This window comes from Mobula birostris, chromosome 19 (genome assembly GCF_030028105.1).
Source record: "Mobula birostris isolate sMobBir1 chromosome 19, sMobBir1.hap1, whole genome shotgun sequence".
Taxonomy (NCBI): Eukaryota; Metazoa; Chordata; class Chondrichthyes; order Myliobatiformes; family Myliobatidae; genus Mobula; species Mobula birostris.
Window position 1 is genome coordinate 42879997 of NC_092388.1, and position 20818 is coordinate 42900814.

General features: G+C 40.2%; 1 protein-coding gene across 6 annotated transcripts in view; it reads right to left on the bottom strand.

The window, feature by feature from the left end:
- Positions 1-8330: 8330 nt before the first annotated feature.
- LOC140212554 (catenin delta-2-like) overlaps positions 8331-20818 on the bottom strand; it is a 579924-nt gene continuing 567436 nt past the window's right edge. For all 6 annotated transcript variants that reach the window (XM_072283519.1, XM_072283517.1, XM_072283520.1 and 3 more), the window contains 3 exons: positions 18777-18908; positions 13708-13784; positions 8331-10633 (listed from right to left, as the gene is read on the bottom strand). In XM_072283519.1, coding sequence (XP_072139620.1) covers positions 10373-10633; positions 13708-13784; positions 18777-18908 — 470 coding nt within the window. In that variant the 3' untranslated portion in view covers positions 8331-10372. The remainder of the gene's footprint in view (positions 10634-13707; positions 13785-18776; positions 18909-20818) is intronic.

Consider the following 20818-nt stretch of genomic DNA (forward strand, 5'->3'; position numbering starts at 1 on the left):
ATATCTGGGAATGGATTGGTAAATGAAGAGAGTGCAGTGATTCTTACGTAAAGACGTGCAACTGAGGGAAAATGGGGTCCGAAAGCCACTGAGTTGGATGTTGCCAACTGAAATTGCTGTTGTGGGGCTTTGCTGCGTGAAAGTTATTTGTTTTATCTCCTAAGTTACATCAGCAGCTATACTTCATTGCTTGTAGAGCAGCTTGAAATGCTGCTGAAGGTCTCGGCCTGAAACTTCAATTGTACTCTTTTCCATAGATGATGTCTGGTCTGTTGAGTTCCTCCAACATTTTGTGTGTGTTCCTTGGATTTCCAGCATCTGCAGATTTTCTCTTGTTTGAGTTCAAAATACTGCTTGACTATGGAGATTTCTGCACATTTTTTTGCTGAATATTTAGGCAATGGAGAGCTGGTCAGATTGTGCCTTGAACGTAAACCACTAGTTTACCATAGGACAGCACATTGGTTGGAGGATTGAAGCTGACACTGGGAACAACTGTGCAAAAGCTTTTTAAACAAATGGCATTTTAAAGTCCTATATCCACTAATTAGAGAGGCTATGCAATTTTGATGATCAGCACTTCAATGAACAGTGACCAGCCATCTGGGAGTAAACACAACTTCAATTTTAGGTGTTGTTTAAAGTGATACACAAATTCCCATTTCATCATAGCTATTCAAGGTTCAATCTGGTCACCTCTTTATTGCCTACATATTAAACAAAAATTTGCATAGTGGCCTTCTGTTTCACTTGAAATCTTTTTTTTCTTGGGCCCCATGGTAAGCCACATCAGTGCTGGAGTATTGGAGATGGATGAAAAGCAATTCTTCATTAAAACTAATGTAATTTCTTCAGGAAAAAAAATGTTGTGCATCGACTATGGCTACTTGTAAATTATGTGCACAGGAGCAATCTCAGCCATTTACAAGAGTGTGGCAGCAAGCTTGATTAGCAAAGGAATTAAAGAATCAGCTTCACTCTTGGTCACAACATCATCACTTTATGTAACCATTATTAAAATCTAGAAGTATAAGAAAAATAATAAAAAGAATAAATAGCAATACTGGCCTTTACCTCAAGAGCTAGAATAACAGGTGGAGGACTTTATACTTCATTTTATACAGACTTATCCAAGAAGTTAAAGTAGTCATAGTTGGGGGAGGTAGTGGGGATAAGATCCCATTACCTATTAAATGCTCCCAATGGTGTGCACCTCAAATAGCCTCTGACAACTAAGTCCAGCTCCTGGCCTCCATATGTAGCTTACCTGCTGAGCCTGATGGAACCATTTCTACTGACAGGAGAAGGGGCAAAGGTGTGTTACTGGTGCCTTAAAACCAGTCATTTCGGGCAGATGGGGCTTGTCATCTGTAGTTGGCTGCTCATCCAGGAGAAGGAAAACTCTTATCTCAAACCCCTCCTGCCTTACAGTTATACCCACTCTTGGGAGAGGCTTCAGGAGCAAACCCTGAGGAAAATCCAGAGCTGCAGTCCTACATTGAGTTCAACGCTGACTGGCAACTCCTGTGATGCTGCTGGTGCCAAACTATATCAGTATCTTCTGCATGGACGACAGCTTTATCTCCATATCCTACTGTCCCGGCTTGCATACCAGCTTGTGTATCATGTGGACAGCTAGGATGCAGTATCAATGGTCAACCCTGACAAATGGAGAGTCTCATTTGAGAACTTTGTTCAGTTGGTCATTGAACCTTGAAGGATGGACAAACCTTGTTGGAAGTACTGCACAGATAGACTAGAATTTGAAGAGTATGGTCACGTTTCTGGTAGAAAGAAAGTGATGAAAATACCTGAAATGACTGCCATGGCAAGGTAACTGTGATCATCCAAAGACACTTCATGTGGTAGAAAATAAAAAGAAACAAATTCTCCAAGGGAGGTAAAGATTGATGGGTATACATGAGGGTATTTGTGCAAAAGCTATATAATATTGCCAGGTTATAGAGGTTCGTGCGTGATTACATTGTTTTGCAGCAGTTGAAATAATCAGATTATCAGGTAACACACAAAGCACTGGATGAATTCAGTAGGTCTCAACCCAATGTCAACTGTCCATTTCCTCCCATAAAAGTTACCTAACCCACTGAGTTCCTCCAGCAACATATGTTGCTCCAGATTTCAATGTTTGAAATGCCACATGCCTGCAGATTATAAAGTAATAATCCAACAATATCAGCTGTGCTCTTCCCATATTAGAAACATATGTAAACAGTTGTGGATGGCTTTAAAGAGAAACAAGGTTTGATCATTTTTACTTGGTTATGTTGGAATTGGTAACTGATATAGTGATTGGTACTAATGTATTGTTATGCATCATATCTACATCTTACAATAATCTCCTTTCAAGCGGAAGCAAGATCTTAACTTCTTATTCAAACAGCTATTTATCACTTCCATGTCACCCTGACTTTAAAACAAGATATTACATGCAGCAGAACATTGCAATAAATTGGGTAGTGGGCCAATGAAAGGAAGATAGATTTTAACTTGAACAAGTGCGTGGTGTTGCACATTAGTAAGTTAAACTAGAGGAGGATTTACCTTTGTCCTTTTGCCTTCATCAGTTGGTGCACTGAGTACAGGAGACACAAGATACTACAAATGCTGGAATCTGGAGCAACATACGTTTGTATGAAGTGCTGGGGAACCTCAGCAGGTTGGGCACCATCCAGGTATGGAAATACTTTCTCAACCCAAAATGTCAATTGTCCATTTCCCTTCATAGATCCTGCCTGACCTGCTGAGTTCCTCCAGCATCTCATCCGTTGCACTGAGTACAATAGGTGGGATGTCATGTTATAGCTGTGCAAGTCACTGGTGAGACAACACTTGAAGTATTGTGTGTAGTTTGAACACTCAGCTATACGAACGATGTCAATAAGCTGGAAAGAGTATAGAAAAGATTCACTGGGAAGGTTTTTTTTATTCATTTATGGGACGTGGGCATCGCCAGCTAAGCCAGCATTTATTGCCCATCCCTAATTGCCCTTGAGAAGCTGGTGATGAACTGCCTTCTTGAACCACTGCAGTCTCTGAGGTGTAGGTACACCCACAATGCTGTTAGGGAGGGAATTCCATGATTTTGACCCAGCGACAATGAAGGAAAGACGGTATGTTTCCAAGTCAGGATGGTGTGAGTCTTGGAGGGAGATTTCCAAGGGATAGTGTTCCCAGGTATCAGCACAAGTTACCAGCACTAGAAAGCTTGAGTTATATAGAGAGGCTGGACAGGCTTTTTTTCCCCTGGACATTAGGAGACTGGGATGACTTTATAGAAGTGTATAATATAAAGGGCCTAGATAATGAGAATGGCCACAGCCCTTTTCCCCAGATTTTGGGAGTCTAAAACTAATTACAATGTTTAAAAGATGTTTAGGCTGGTAACGATTAAGAAGGATACGGGCCACATGCAGGCAAATGGGATTTGCTCAGGTAGACAACTCAGTTGGCATGGATGATTTGGCCCAAACAGCTTTCTTTCATGCTGCATAACTCTGTTAAATGTTGACAGTGAGAAAGAAAAAGAAATGGGACAATACAGCAGAGCAGCAGTTATAATCAATCGGGCAGGAGACTTAAGTAAAAACAAGAGCCAAGAAGCATTATGGGAGAGAACAGATGTTGCATTTACAGTGCAGACTATTGATCAAAATTGAAAAAAAGATTCTTACCAGCAAACTCATTTTGAATCTTGATGTTTAAATGCAATCTTGTGTGAAATGTTAACCAATTTCTGTTCAGCAAAGCTGCACAAACAATGTCAGAAATGGTCAACTAATGTCTAGGATGCCAACTGTTATTATTTGGTTTTTTAATTTACTATTTTTTCAGTTTCCAGGGATTATTTGTGTGGACAGTTTTCATTGCCCTTATCCGATCACTCTCAAACAGGTGATGGTGAGGTCCTGCCTTAAATTGCAGCTCATGGTACTCCTGGAATGCTCAAATCTTAGCATTTCCAGGATTTCGACTCAGCAATACTGAAGGAGCCACAGTACATTTTAAAATTAGGATGTTGGAAGGAAACCTGCAGGTAGTGTATGAAGGCACCTGCTTCACTTCACTTTCATGGTGGTAGAGTATTGGATTTGGGATGTGTTGTTAGACTGGACGAGAAAAGGAAATTAAGTGAGTTTTGTAGAAAATAGACCTGTGATCATGGTGTACCAATGGCAATGGAGAAGGTGGGAAGGAAGAAAGTAATAGATGATGAGTTTACCATGCAACTTTAATTTTGGGTAAAATAATTTCTGTTTTACACACCTTCTTAAATCTTGGCATACAGGATGCATCATGTTCTATTGTGCCAGTGCGAAGAGGTAATTTTGGCAAAGAAAGGTGTAAAAAATCAACAAGGCTGCTTTCTCCTGGATTGTGTTGAACTTGTTTACTGTTGTTGGATCTGCACTCAGCCAGCCAATTGGAAGGAATTCCACCAGACTATTAACTTGTGAGTTGGGGAGGGGGGAGGGTGGAAACACTTTGGGTTGTCAACAGGTGACAGTCACAGCAGGAGATCCAGCTTCTCACTTGCTTGAAATGATCACTAATGTTATAGAACAAGGAGGTCACCCTCAAAGCGGATCTCCCACCTGGTGAACTGCCTCTCTCACTTTCCAACTCCAATGTTTGCACCACCCTAAGCAGGGTTAATGTACGGAAGGCAGCTGGTCCGGATAGAATACCTGGCCGTGTGCTCAGAGTCTGTGCAGGGCAGTTGGCTGGAGTCTTCACAGACATTTTCAATCTGTCCCTGGCACAGGCAGTCGTCCCCAAAAGCTTCAAGATCGCCACCATCGTGCTAATGCCGAAGCAGTCCACTGCCATGGGCCTGAATGACTTCTGCCCAGTTGCACTCACCCCCATCATTGCAAAGTGTTTTGAGAGTCTGGTTCTATCACATCTGAAATCCTGTATGCCCTCTACCCTGGACCCCCATCAATTTGCCTATCGCACCAACAGGTCAACAGAGGACGCCATCTCCACGGCACTTCACTCTGCCCTGACCCACCTGGACAGCCCCAACTTTTACGTCAGAATGCTGTTCATTGACTTTAGTTCAGCATTCAATATTGTGATTCTCTTCAAGTTGATTGCCAAACTTCGCCAGCTTGGTATCAGCGTATCCCTCTGCAATTGGACCTTGAACTTTCTGACTAACAGACCCCAATCAGTTAAGTTAGACAACCTCTCCTCCTCCACTCTCACCCTGAACACTGGCATGCCTCAAGGCTGTGTGCTGAGCCCTCTTCTGTACTCCCTTTTCACCTATGACTGTGTTCCTGTACATGGTCCTAACTCCATAATCAACTTTGCAGACGACACCACGGTGGTTGGCCTGATCAAAGGGGATTTTGAGATGGCCTATAGGGATGAGGTCCAGCACCTGGCTGTGTGCTGTGCCGACAACAACCTGGCCCTTAACACCCAGAAGACCAAGGAGATCATTGTGGACTTCGGGCATGCTAGGAGCCACACTCACGTCCCCATCTACATCAACAGAGCTGTAGTGGACCGTGTATCAAGCTTCAAGTTCCTTGGTGTCCACATTTCTGAGGATCTCACCTGGTCCCTGAACTCCTCCATCCTGATCAAAAAGGTGCCTTTATTTCCTGTGGAGCATCAAGAAAGCTCACCTCTCTCCCTTTTACTGCTGTACCATTGAGAGCATGCTCACTGACTGCATCTCAGTGTGGTATGGCAATTGTCCCGTATCGGACCGCAAAGCACTCCAGCATGTGATGAAAACTGCCCGGCGGATTATTGGCACCCAATTGCCCACCATTGAGAACATCTCCCATAAATGCTGCCTGGGCAGGGCGAAAAGCATTATCAAGGATGCATCTCACCCTAACCATGGACTTTTTACTCTCCTCCCATCCGGTAGACGCTACAGGAGCCTCTGCTCCCGCACCAGCAGGCACAGGAAGAGCTTCTTCGCTGAGGCTGTGATCCCGCTGAACCTCATATCACAGCGCTAAGCAGTATTGCACCCATATTGTACTGTCCCAGTACTTTTATATTTGTGTGCTGTAGCATTACTTTTTATTTGCAGTTATTTTGTAAATAATACTATTCTTTGCATTTCTGGTCAGATACTAACTGCATTTCATTGGCTTTGTATCGGTACTCGGCACAATGACAGTAAAGTTGAATCTAATCTAATGTTATCTGCTATTTAAGAGTCCGTGGCTAGATATTGTCCATGTATGCAGGAAAGAAGAAGAGTGGGAAGTGAATAATAGCTTTCGTATTTGTACTACCCAGTTTAAGCCCCCTAAAAACAGGAGCCTCAGGACTCATATTGTTACTTCAGTAACAGTTATTGCAAGAACAATTATTACATCTCAGCCATCAGGCTCTTGAATCAAAGGGGATAACTTCACTCAGCTTCACTTGCCCCATCATTGAAATGTTCCCACAGCCTATGGACTCACTTTCAAGGACTCTTCATCTCACATTCTTGGTGTTTATTGCTTATTTATTTATTATTATTAGCATTGTTGTTACTGCTATTTATTTATTTTTGTATTTGCACAACTTGTGTTTTACACACTGGTTGAATGCCAAAGTTGGTGTGCTTTTTTATTGATTCTATTATGGTTATTATTCTACGAATTTATTGAGTATTCCTGCAAGAAAATAAATCTCAGGGTTGTATATGGGGACATGTATGTACTTTGGTAATAAATTTACTTTGAACTTTGAATTGCACAAGCGATTCAAATAAATGGTTATTGGTGATGAAAATTACAAATACTTTACTTGAAATTGTACTTTTCCCAAAGTAAATTTCTGGCTTATTTCTGAAATTTATTTGGCAATTAAAACTGTTTTAAAAAAACTTCCATGAACCAGTGCAATTGAGTAGTGTGTTTATTTTCCTGTATTGAAAATATCCAATGATGTCATTTAAGGAGGCACCCTGGAGAAATTTCAAGAATACAGCTAAAATTGGTTTAACCACAGATACATTGTTCGTATCTTTTAAATCACTGAAAGTATCTTTAAAAATAAAACTGACCTAATTACTGGTCTCAGTGGTATATACTTGTTAGTATCCTACGTCAACATTTGCTCCCAAAAAAAATCTAATTTGTGGTGCTTCCTTGAACAATCAGAGATACATATAACTTGGTGACAGTTGGCATGCTCAATTATTTGGCTGGCATACACTCAGTGCACACTTTATTAGGTATAGGAGTGTAACCCTGTGTGGTCTTCCATTGTTGTAGCCTATCCACTCGAAGATTCGATGTGTTGTGCATTTAGTGATGATCTGTATGCCGCTGTTGTAACGTGTGGTTATTTGAGTTACTGTTGTCTTTCTGTCATCTTGAATCAGTCTGAACATTCTCCTCTGACCTCTCTCATTAACAAGGTGTTTTTGCCCACTGACCTGCTACCCACTGGATGATTTTGGGTTTTTTTGCACCATTCTCTGTACACACTAGACTTGTGTGTGTGAATATTCCAGGAGATCAGTTTCTGGGATACTCAAACCACCCCATCTAGTACCAACAATCATTCCACTGTCAACTTCTTCTTTGGCTGTCCATCGATTTCGATGTTGACTAAGGCCTGGGCAAGGTTGTATGGAAGTCCGGCAGTTGCCCATGCTGCAAGTCTCCCCTCTCGATGCCACTGATGTTATCTTGGCACCGGTGTTGTCGCAGAGCAATGTGTGGTTAAGTGCCTTGTTCAGGGACACAACCAGGCTCGAACTAGCAACCTTCAGATCACTAGACCGTCACCTTAACCACTTGGCCACGCGCCACACAGGTCACATAGTCACCTAGATCACATTTCTTTCCCATTCTGATGTTTGGTCTGAACAACTGATGTCTGCCTGCTTGTATGCATTGAGTTGCTGCCTCATGATTGGCTGGTTATATATTTGCATAATAAAGTGGCCACTGAATGCATATGCCAGGTTTGGTAGGTAGGACCAGTGCGTGCATGAAAAACTTGCTTTAAAGACAGAAGAAAGTTTGTGCTTGTTAGTAACTTGCCTTAGAAAATCCATAATCCATTACAATGCTTTGTTGTTTTGCGGGTGAATTGCTAGCAGAATCATGAACTGTACATGGGAATTCAGTGGATGATCCTACAATATTTAGTTTTGCAATCCAAAGTGCTGTGACTTCCCCCACCCCCACCACAACTTTACAGATAAGTTCAGGTGGAATTGATTCCACCATTCTGTGAAAAATTTAAAAGTTGATACATGGGGAATGTTAGGACATTTGACTTCATTGCACTAGTTAAAGAAACTTATTTGAACAGTTTTTAAATTTTAATAGCATCATTTTATTTTTTAATCACATTACCCAGTTTCTTTCAAGACTGCAGTTTAAAGGCTATATAATCTCCATATAACCCAGTATGCTGTTTACCCTTTTTTCATTGTTGACAAAACACACTGTAAAAAGCATTTAACAAATTTAAATCTTGTCTATCTACATCTACAAACTGTCAGCAGGACAATCAACTACCCATCGATTCTCAGAGTATTTTATTTCCTACAATTAGAATTTGAAGCATTTTGTTTACTTCTCATTTGGCACCAATGAGTACTGCTGCACTATTCTCAAAAACAAAGTTATTTTAAAGAGGGCAGTATCCCTTTTATATTTGCCTACACAGGTAACTTCGAATCACAGCTAAATAGATAACCTTACAGTAAGCCACCCTTCAGTGTATCTTGATATACAATGCAGTTCTTTGAAAATAGGTTCCAGTTTCCATGGAATGCAGTGCAGTATGTTAAATGCAATAAAACCCATGAGTCTGTACGTCAATCGCAGCTGTGTTGTAAAATGACTTAAATGTTTCCTAATTAAGACCAGGAGCTCTGTGGTTTTGACATAGACAACACACGCTCATTGAAGGTGTGAAGTGAAAAGTTCATTTTAACCAAAACTGCCCACCTAGAAACCCATGAGATTAAGTTCTACAATGATTTTGCACCAAATTCCACCCCTATATTTTGTTTTACTTTGATTAATTACGTGACAGTGGGCTGGGTATTAAGTTCAATATAGTATTTTATGGAGTGTTTAAAAAATTCAAAGGTGAACAATAATGAGTGGGGTATAAAACCAGTGTTTCATCTGATCCTATAGGTCTTCCACCTGATAAATTAGGTTAACATTACCTTTGACCCACCAATCCAAGTTTTTAAAATTCAGTGTTTTAGGCCTGAAAAAGGATACTGCAGATTCACACAAACAGACCTTATGGCACATTGGAACTACTGTTGATTTTGTATCAAGAGAAAGAAACATGGGAAAAAAACTTTTTCTTTTTTTCCTCGATATTTTTTACAAACATGGATGACAACTTCATTTATTTACTGTTAACACTGTATTGTCATAAACAAAACTGGTATAAATGAAAAATTGTCTTCAAATATCTACATCTAAAACTTTAGGCAGTGAAAGAGAGAGAGAGACACAGAGAGAGAGCGCGTCTCATCAAATGAGCGTGTGGAATGATGCTCGTAATATAAGCGACCAATGAGGTTTTCAGTTAGTGACCACACAAACAAATCCACATACCAGAACAAACAATACTGCTAAATACTTCCTTCAGTTAGTTACTTCATAAAAAAAGAAAGCTTGGAAATTCACACATCTGCTCAAACTCGCTTACACTTTTGTTGTTCGTAATTAAAATAGTATTAAGAACAAGAGACAGAAGGAGTACTTTGGCATTGCTGTAATGGACACAATGCTCTCATTGATCAGTAATGTACATCCAATACTTCACAACAAAGCATTAAAATGAAAAAGAAAATGAACCCAGGAAGGTGGCGAGAGAAATAGTCTTGCTGTACAGAAGAAAACCCGACTGAAAACTACAAGCTGTGACACACGAAAATGTTTGTCTTCAAGAGGTGACAGACTGTCCCTGTAACAAGTGTAAACACATTCAGGCTCTTGTGCTTGACCTTTGACATGGCCTTTCCCATTTCCCTCTTCTTACTTTTAACCACTTTCATTGCCATCCACAATACCATTTTCTTTGCATGATTAATAGTCTTCCCCCTCCCTCCCCAATCACCCTCCTTCTCTGTATACGCATCATGAACTTCTAGTCCTATCCCACCGCACCCCCAACTCCTGCTCTCTGGTGAGCAAATCTTCCATTTCCTTCATATGAGCTGAATGTCACTTGCATTTCTCTCAGTACTTATCCATCCGACCACCATCTACAACGTTTTACCCAATGACTGTCCTATGGAACAGACCTCTGACAATTTAAGACTTGCTGAAAAATGTCTTGTGATATTCATGCACATGCACAGTTCCCAGGGTCTTGTTTTTTCTTGTGTATCTGCCACCTCTGCTTAGACCCAAGAATCGGGTGAGGCTGGATAGTGGCTTGTCTCGTAGTTTAACTCGCTATAGGGACGCGCGGCAGAATAGAAATCAACATAATTGCCTGTTGACTTCAGGCCGAGATGCATGTTGTATTCACTGGTTGCTGGGCGACTGTGCACCTGATCTTCAAAGAAAGAGTCATCGTAATTTCCAGTAGAATTTTGATAGGTTTGATAAGTGTCATAGTCTTTCCTACTAGGTTCCTGTGCAACAGGTTGCGATGAAACCTATAGAAAAAAATGAATTAGACCATGATTCTCAATTTAGCTACTTGAAATCTGCAATTTCCCCCTCCCCTTTTAAATTTATATCCAAATCATGTTTATATAAATGATATAAACATGAGAAAGTCTGCAGATGCTGGAAATCCAAAGTAACACAAACAAAATTCTGGACCTGACCTGCTGAGTTCCTCCAGCATTTTGTGTGGACGTAAATGCACAAGGCTTGATCAGTAAATTTGCGGATGTCAAGAAATTAGGTATTGTTGTTAATTGTGAAGAAGGTTATCATAGATTACAGCGGATCTTGATCAGTTAGGAGAGTGGACAGAGGAGTGGCAAATGCAGATAAGTGTGAGGTATTTCGAAAGGTCAAAGCAGTTTAGGAAGTATGATAGGGCCCTAGGGAGTGTCATGGAATAGAGTGACACAAGAGTGAAAGTGCATTGATCATCGGTAGAAATGGTGGTGAAGAAGGTGTTTAGTCCACTGGCATTCAGTCAGGTCACAGAATATAATATTTGGGACATAATGTGTTGGTTGTATAAGTCTTTGGTGAGGCAGTACTTGGAGTAATGTGTACAGCTTTGGTTAGTTTGTTACAGGAAAGATATTGAAAGACTGTAGACAAGATTTATGATCATGTTGCCGAAACTAGAGGGCTTGAAATATAGGGAGAGGTTGGCCAGGTTAGGTCTTCTCTCCTTGGAGCATAGGTGAATGAGTAAATGTATACGATTATAGAAATGTTTAAAATTATGAAAGGCATAGAAAAGGTGGATGGTAACAAACTTTTTCCCAGAGTGGGGGAGTCCAAAACTAGAGGGCATGGGTTGAAGGTGAGAGGGGAAAGATTTAAAAGGGACCTGAAGGGCAACATTTTCACACAGAGGGTGGTGAGTATATTGGATAAGCTGCCAGAGGAAGTGATTGAGACAGGTACAATAATATCATTTAAGAAGCACCTGAATAAGTACATAGAGTGATGGGGCTAACAGGGATATGGGACAACTGCAGGAAATTAGAGCTAATTGGCTGGACACTGTGGTTGGCATGGACTCATCAGGCATCATTCTATGACTAATTCTCTTTCTGAAAGTCACAGTAGAAACTATTTCCACTAACTTTTAATTTATACATTCCAGATCAAAACAGTATAAACTAGTTTCTTTACCTCCCCCCATTTAGTTTGCTAATTTCCTTAAATTGATGCATTACCAAAGCTTCAGGCAAGAGAAACAGATACCATTCCATCAAAAATAGGCATTACGACTTAGAACATTTCTATTAAATTCCTCTTATATTTTTCTGCTTTAAGAACAAAACTAATCAAATTTCTGTTTATATAGAATTAGTTTACACAATATGACAGTGATTTTCTGGATTTATAGCATTTTTATTAAGAATGGAATTCTAGTTTCAAAAATTTCCCAACATTTGCCAAGGCCACTGATGTCAAGAGCAGGCAGAATATAAATTTAACCTGTTGCTTCTATTAGTGTTGTACAATAGCTCCATTAGAATAAAACTGGCATTTGGAAAATAAAATAATGAGATTAGATTGCATAGATTTGGCCTGTATTCCCACATCTGAGGGATGATGAAGATATTTAACAGGATTAGAAACTATGTTCCCTGGTGGAGAGTATGTAAATGGGGTGGGGAAGGAAATAATTTTTAAAATTAGAAGGAAATCCAAGAGGACAATCAGAAAGCACTTCCACAACAAAAGATAGCGGAGGTCTACTGTACAAGTCAACAGTTATTATCAAATGAACTTCTCAAGATCAAGACTAGTAGATTGTTCATAAGGCTATGGAGCAAAGGTAACCAAATGTAATTGAGGTATTGATCACCTTAATCTAATTAAATGGTCAAACAGGGTCAAGAGGATGAGTGGCCTATTCCTTTGCCTTTAATGTCTTACTGCTAGAAACGGAATTTCAGTTTATAGATTCATAGAGTTACACATTGAAGCAGGCCCAACTCATTCATACCAACCAAGGCGCCTATATACATTAATCCCTTTTACCTACGTTTGACCTAAATCCCCCTAAAGCTTTCTATCTAACATACCTGCCCAAATGTCTTTTAAATGCTGTATTTGCACTGGCCCTTACCACGTCATCTGGAAGCTCATTCCAATATCCACCAACATCTGTGGAGAAATTTACCCCCTCAAATCACCTTTAAACACTTCCCCTCTCACTTTAAATCTAATCCCTCTAATTGGACCCCCTCCCCCACCACTAGCTAACCTGGGAAAAGACTGAAACTATCTATCTATGCCTCATAATTTCATAAACCTCTATCAGATAATCTCCCCAGCCTCCTTCGCTCCAGAGAAAATAGTCCCAGCCTATCAATTCTCCGAAAAACTCAAGTACGCCAATCCAATCAACATTCCTGTGAATCTTTTCTACACTCACTCTAGCCTAATCACATCTTTCCTATGGTGTGCTTAACCAAAGTGCTACAACAGAAAAGCCTAACCTTTGTTTTATTAGATGGAAATTTTTAATTCGCAAGTGTTAGGGATAAATTTGTCATGCAACTATCTTGATTACCTTCAAATTCTTGTGGTGTTAATCTTGCTCTACTATGTAGCTGGAGATAATTGTTCTCCATTGGTATAGTGGGTTTCCCAGGCTTTGGCTCCATCTGTATCTCTTGATCGAGAATGGATGGGAACATAAGGCTGAGTTTTCTACAAAAGTATACCTAATATTATTTTCTTCTTCCATCAGCTTGTAAAATCACAGAAATCACAATAATTTGGGAGAAGAAAAGCCACCAGGCTCACTCTCCTGGTAATTCTCAAAGGAAGAGAAAATATCTACAATTTACTGGAGCAAAAAACAACCTGCTGGAGGATCTTGGCAGGTAAAGCAGTATCAGTGAGGCTCCTGATTCCAGCAAGTTGTCTACCGTTTATAATCTGTAGCATTCTCACTAATGAAAGGAGACTAAGGGTTAGGAAAGCTTCTGCATTTTGCTGCTTTGTTCAGATGTCATTTCGTACAGGCTGCAAATAGTTAAACATGTAAGTCATTTTTGTTTTTTTTAAATGAATAACAGACCTGGTTGTGCTTGATAGCCTCAATGGGAGTAGCGTAGGAATTCCTATAGCCTGATCCAGCCACTACAGAGAGCTGAGCTGTTCAAATAAAAATAGGTCACATTAAGCATGTGATACAAGACATTATATTAAGAAAATCAATAGGTTATTGGTTAAGCTCTGTTATTTCCAGTAGACGTGTTCCCTCTGCCATTGGGAATTGAGCCCTCAACTTAGAAAATCTGAGAGCTTTCAAAGAAAGTATAAAAGTAACTTCCGTTTATGTACTGTCTGGTCTCATAAACCCTCATCTCCAACTTACTTGTCCCACCTTGTTGAATGGAAAACAATGTTCATTCATCATCAATGACATAAAATTCTGTAATTTGCTACATAACATTGCCACGGCAGCATTTCAATCAGACCCACCACCAGGATCTGCTCAATACAGTTAGTGTTGAGAAATAAATTCTATTCTACCCAGTTAGCCACATTCTAAGAACAAATACAACAAAATGTACTTATTTGACGGTGCCTATTGTAGAAAGCAGGTTCTTGCTTCTTACCACGCCTGAGTTTAGGTCCATAAATAATTATTTGTATGGTTTTGATAGCAAATGTACAACATAATGTGACTTAATCCCATTGCTCTGCTGGGCTTTGGAAGTTAACATATTCCTTGCATGATGGAGGGCAGTACCAGGAACCATGGTTTTAATGATTGATTACAATGCCACATTGCACATCATGATACCTTAGTTGGCTGACAGTCAATGCAGAGTTCACAAGAATGAATTTCTTTGTGTAGAAATAAAGATAAAGGCCTTTATTGCTAAGGTGTCGGAACCATCAGGGAACTCTTTAAATATCACTGTGCTCAGGTAGCTAAGCTAAGCAGGAGGTAAGGTTTGGTTACATTGAAAGGTGATTTCTTATTCTTAGACAATAAGGCATTGGAGCAGAACTTTCAGCCCATATAGCCCACTCAGCCATTTCATCACAGCTGATCCTGGATCCCATTCAACCCCATACACTTGCTCTCTCACCATATCCCTTGAGACCTTGACCAATCAGGAATCTATCAACTTCTGCCTTAAATATACCCACGGACTTGGCGTTCACCGCAGTCTGTGGCAGATTCACCACTCTTTGGTTGAAAAAAAAACCCCTCCTTACTTCTGTTTTAAAAGGTCACCCCTCAATTTTGAGGCTGTGCCCTCTAGTTCTGGATACCCCCACCAGAGGAAACATCCTTTCCATATCCAGCTCATCTAATCCTTTCAACTTTTGGTAGGTTTCAATGATACTCCCATGCATTCCTCTAAGTTCCAGTGAATAGAGGCCCAAAGCTGCCAAATGCTCCTCATATGTTAACCTCTTAATTCCCAGAATCATCCTTGTGAACCTCCTCTGGACGCTCTCCAATGACGACACATCTTTTCTGAGATACGGGGCCCAAAACGGTTGACAGTACTCCAAGTGTGGCCTGACTAGTGCCTTATAAAGCTGCACCATTATCTCCTTATTTTTATATTTTATTCTCCTTGAAATAAATTCCAACATTGCATTTGCCTTCTTTATCACAGACTCATCCTGTGAATTAACCTTCTGGGAGTCTTGCACAAGGACTCCTAAATTTCTTTGCACCTCTAATGTTTGAGTTTTCTACCCATTTAGATAATTGTTGTTGTCTGCATTGTTGTTCCTTTTACCAAAATGCATTATCATACATTTCCCAACACTGTATTCCTCTGCCACTTTTTTGCCTATTCTTCCAATTTGTTTAAGTCCTGCTGCAATCACATTGTTTCCTCAGCAGTACCTACCCCTCCACCTATCTTCCTATCATCCACAAACTTTACTACAAAGACCTCAATTCCATTATCCAAATCATTGACAAACAATGTAAAAAGTAACGGTCCCAATACTGACCCCTGAGAAACACGACTAATCACTGGCAGCCAACCCTTTATTCCCACTCGCTGCCTCCTGCCTGTCAGCCACTCCTCTCTCCATGCCAGTATATTTCCTGTAACACCATAGGATTTTATCTTGTTAAGCAGCCTCATGTGAGGCACCTTATCAAGTGTCTTCTAGAAATCAAGGTTAACGACATCCATTGCCTCTCCTTTGTCCACCCTGCTTGTTACTTCCTCAAAGCATTCTAACAGATTTGTTTAGCAAGATTTCCCTTCACAGAAACTATGCTGATTTTGACTTATTTTATCATTAGTCTCCAAGTCCCCCAAAATGTTGCCTTAATAATGGACTCCAAACCACTGAGGTGAGGCTAACTGGCCTATAATTTCCTCTCTTTTGTTCTCCTCACTTCTTAAAGAGTGGGGTGACATTTGAAATTTTCTGGTCCTTCGGGACCATGCCAGAATCAAGTGATTCTTGAAATACCATGATTAATGCACCCATTATCTCTTCAGCAACCTCTCTCAGGACTCTGTGATGTAGTCCATCTGGTCCAGGTGACTTATCTACCTTAAGACCTTTCAGTTTGTCTAGCAATTTTTCCTTTGTAATAGCAACGGCACTCAATCCTGCTCCTTGACACTCATGGACCTTTGGCATTCAGCTAGTATTCCACAGTGAAGACTGAAGCAAAGTACTTGTTAAGTTCTTCTGCCATTTCTTTGTCCCCCATTACTACCTCACCAGCATAATTTTCCAGTGGTCCAATATCAACTCTCACCTTTCTTTTATTCTTCATTTAACTGAAAAATCATTTAGTTATCCTGTTTCATAATATTGGCTAGTTTGCCCTTACATTTCATCATTTCCCATTTATAGCTTATTTAGTTGTCTTTTGCTGGATTTTAAAAATGTCCCAATCATCTGACTTCCCACTCATTTTTGCTACCTTATATGCCCTTTCCTTAGCTTTTATGCAGCCCTTAACTACCCTCATCAGCCATGGTTACCTAGCCAAGCAGTTTGAGAACCCCTTCTTCTGCAGGCCATATCTATCCTGCACCTTGTGAACTATTTCCAGAAACTTCATCTACCTCTGTTTTGCCATTATCTCCGGCAGTGTCCCCCTCCAATCAACCTGGTCAAGCTCCTCTCTCATGCCTCTGTAACTCCCTTTATTCTATTGCGATACTGATACGTCTGACGTGTGCTTCTCCCTCTCAAATTGCAGGATAATTGCACTTATGTTCTTGCAATATAAGTGAGAATTGCACCCAGGCTCAAAGAGTTAAACATAAACCCAATTTGCCTTATGTCTTAAAATTTTTAAATACCCAAGAATACTTAAAGAAATATACATTCTCTTCGATACAAAGTGGTGAATATAATCAACAACTGTCATTCCTGCACCTATTTGGTCCCAACAGCCAAAGATGAATTTTTCCCTATCATCTCTTGACAGTAGAGAATCCCTTTCTTCTGGCATTTCTCACAATAAAAATATCCTGGAACTCTCCTGTTTTGCCTCAGTTGTTAAAATTTGTTGAAGCTGAAGCCCTTTGTACAAAGGATCACAAGGTCAGTTAGATACTAAAGTCCCTAAACACATTTAGAAGCATTAAAAGTAATTTGCTTTTTCTTAATTTTGATAAAATGGTAATGAGGGAATGTAAGCAACCTATTTATTCATATTAGACAAAATTATTATTAACTAAAAGAAGCTATATTATATCCAAGTCTTGTTAAAATAAGGATAATAAGAGAATTGACATAAAACTGTCCAAGGATCACTTTGGATCAGGTGAATTAATATACTCCAATCCGTTGTGTTGGGCACGTGGCCAAGTGGTTAAGGCGTTCGTCTAGTGATCTGAAGGTCGCTAATTCGAGCCTCAGTTGTGGCAGCGTGTTTGTGTCCTTGAGTAAGGCACTTAACCACACATTGCTCTAGTATCTGTGCGAGTGGCACCCCACACAGATTTCCAATCTGCGCCTTGTAAGGCATGAAAATGCTCGATGCAGGCCTCTCATGGTCTGAGTCGACGTTCCCTCCCCTATCCTAGTAAACAATCAATAGAGCAGACTGGGAGAGGTTCTTCTACTTAACTACTTTCAGCTTGGTTTGGAATGGAAGCGAGGAAATCTACCTCAAGCAACACACATCAAAGTTGCTGGTGAACGCAGCAGGCCAGCAGCATCTGTAGGAAGAGGTGCAGTCGACGTTTCAGGCCGAGACCCTTCGTCAGGACTAACTGAAGGAAGAGTGAGTAAGGGATTTGAAAGTTGGAGGGGGAGGGGGAGATCCAAAATGATAGGAGAAGACAGGAGGGGGAGGGATAGAGCCAAGAACTGGACAGGTGATTGGCAAAAGGGGATACGAGAGGATCATGGGACAGGAGGTCCGGGAAGAAAGACAAGTGGGGGGGGGGGGAACCCAGAGGATGGGCAAGAGGTATATTCAGAGGGACAGAGGGAGAAAAAGGAGAGTGAGAGAAAGAATGTGTGCATAAAAATGAGTAACAGATGGGGTACAAGGGGGAGGTGGGGCCTTAGCGGAAGTTAGAGAAGTCGATGTTCATGCCATCAGGTTGGAGGCTACCCAGACGGAGTATAAGGTGTTGTTCCTCCAACCTGAGTGTGGCTTCATCTTTACAGTAGAGGAGGCCGTGGATAGACATGTCAGAATGGGAATGGGATGTGGAATCTACCTCAAGTCCTGATGTGCAACTATCAATTTTGGAACAGAATTTAGCTGAGTTCTGAACTTGCTTCATTGCCTTCCAAGGCTTGGTTGGCTTAACTCTGAATGTTTGCTCGAATAGAGTTGGACAGTTCTTTTAGAGGTCCGTAGAACCACTTGCATGTACATTAGCTCTTCTAGCAAGATGGGCAGAAAATGAGGAATACACCTTTGATGTTTAATGAAGATATTTCCATTTTTCTCACTGAAAATACATTATTGAGGAATATAAAATACATATTTATGGAATATCAGATTCAGCTGAGAAAGCAAACTAAGGTTAAAAGGCATTTATTGAAGAACTGAATTAAATTAGTAGAGATAAATACATGATAATCAGCATGGGCATAGTGGAAAAAACCTCTTACAACTCTGTGAATGAGGGAGTAGACTCAAAAGTCTACTCCAGGTCCTTCTCTTTATGTTCTCACCTGGAACAGTATCTTTTCTAGAGGTATGTTCTCCTTTACTCGCATGGTAGCTAGAGTTGGTCCCGCTTGTGTCATAGTCAGACTTTCTTTCTTTTAAGTTGATCATCTCTCGAGGTGAAGCTGGGGCGCTTGCTGAAATTGAGAGGATCTGTGTTATTCAGATATATTTCTTATGAATATTTTAACAACAAGGTTAGCCACTTGAAACTGGAGTTGTTCACTCTACTTGACCAACTGAAAGCCTTTTTGATTCGACAGCACAAAATTGTTAGAAAGATTGCAATCGGGAGGACAGTTTCACACACCACCCCATTTCATCATTCCTTGAAAGCCATGGAAAATAAAATTAATTGTTGAAATATTAGGAGTGGAGCCTTAACTCGGTTATCTGACAAAGAAGAAAGAATGGAGGCACAATCATGTCTTTACCTCTGCCACATCAAGCAAGCTGCTGATTCTTCTGGGCCAGCAGTTGCTGACCTTGGAGACAGAGACTGGGAGGAAAAGGGAAGCTGGCAGCAGGATGCAAGTAGGAAAAAGACATGGGGTTGTGATTCTTCCACAGGCTTTGCAACTGGTTTGATTCAATAAAGGAAACTCACGTATAGAAGAATACATCAATACATGTTTATATTGTTTTGAAGACATTCCAGTTACAGTTTTATGGCTCACAGCCTTTGAAAATTCAAGAGGGGGACAAAAAAGACCATAGATTCTGTAATCTGGAGCAACGCACAGGGAACTGTGGAACTCTATAGGACAAGCATCATCCATGAAGGGAAATGGTCTGTTAATGCTTTGGATAAAGACCCTTCATCTGGACTGAAGGAAAGAGGGGAGACAGACGACCTGTTAGGTTCCTCTTGACACTTTCTGTGTCACTGAAAACTCCAGATACCGCTACAGGAAAACCTTAAGAGCATGAGGATCTACCAATAGCAAATCAGAGGATAATGAAGACTGGGTGCACTGTTCCAAATAACAACATCATCTTGTAAGAGCTAAACTTCTGGAGTACTGAGCAAAAACCCTAGATGTACTTGTTTTAAATGAGGAAACAGAGAACTGAAAATGTTGACAGGCATATCCTTCCCCAAGGATATGCTTCACAAAACCGACTAAAATTCTTACGTGACATTATTTCGAAAAATAAATTTGTTTACAGCAATCTTAATGTCCTGGGAATTAGGACTTAATTTTGTGTAAAAGAAAAAAAGTGTGTAAAGACTTAATGAAATTCAGCCTGACTTGATTTACAATTGCTGATAGATTGAGGGAAAATGTTTACAACAAATAGCAAAACTCCTTGAAGTATTGTACTAATTTTAAGAATTGGAATATAAAGTTACTTCCCCTACTAACTGATCCTTGATTTAAAAAAAAGACTTTTGGCTAAGCTCCATGTTTGCCTCACTAAAATGAGGAATTCAGATTTTCTCACTAATATTCGCGGATATTAGTACTTCATTGCTCAAAAACCTGCATTGAAAACAATCACTGGCTTGCTCCCTTGCTGAAAAATCTCTTGTTGACAAATGACAATTTTATTGCAAATTCTGGGAAGGAAACTTGAAATGAGAAGGAACTGCAAAATTGACAGCAAGCCAATAAAAAATGTCAAGTCAATAAATTTTCTCCTTGGCTTTCATTTAGTCATATACCTATAGCAGGGATGATTCCACGTTATTAGGAACATGCAGCCCTGCCAATCACAACACTCAAGAGACTACTTGTGTACGTTTGCTTCCAAAATACCTCTGCAACTGAAACTATGACGTAACATGCTCCAATAACTTTTTGTGTACCTGTTGAGCACTGAGCTTAAAATGAAATGTACAAAAGGTAATTTAAAAGGAAACTGCAATGGTCAATTGGTTTCATGGCAGGTCATTTAATCAGGACAGGATTGCCATAAATTTCTGTTAGATGGGTTTCATATAAGTTATTTTTGCTTTGAAAACTGTTTTTGTAGCTTGAAGGATGACATGAAGGTTCGTGTGAAATGGACCAAATATTTTAAAGGATAACATTCCCACTGCAAA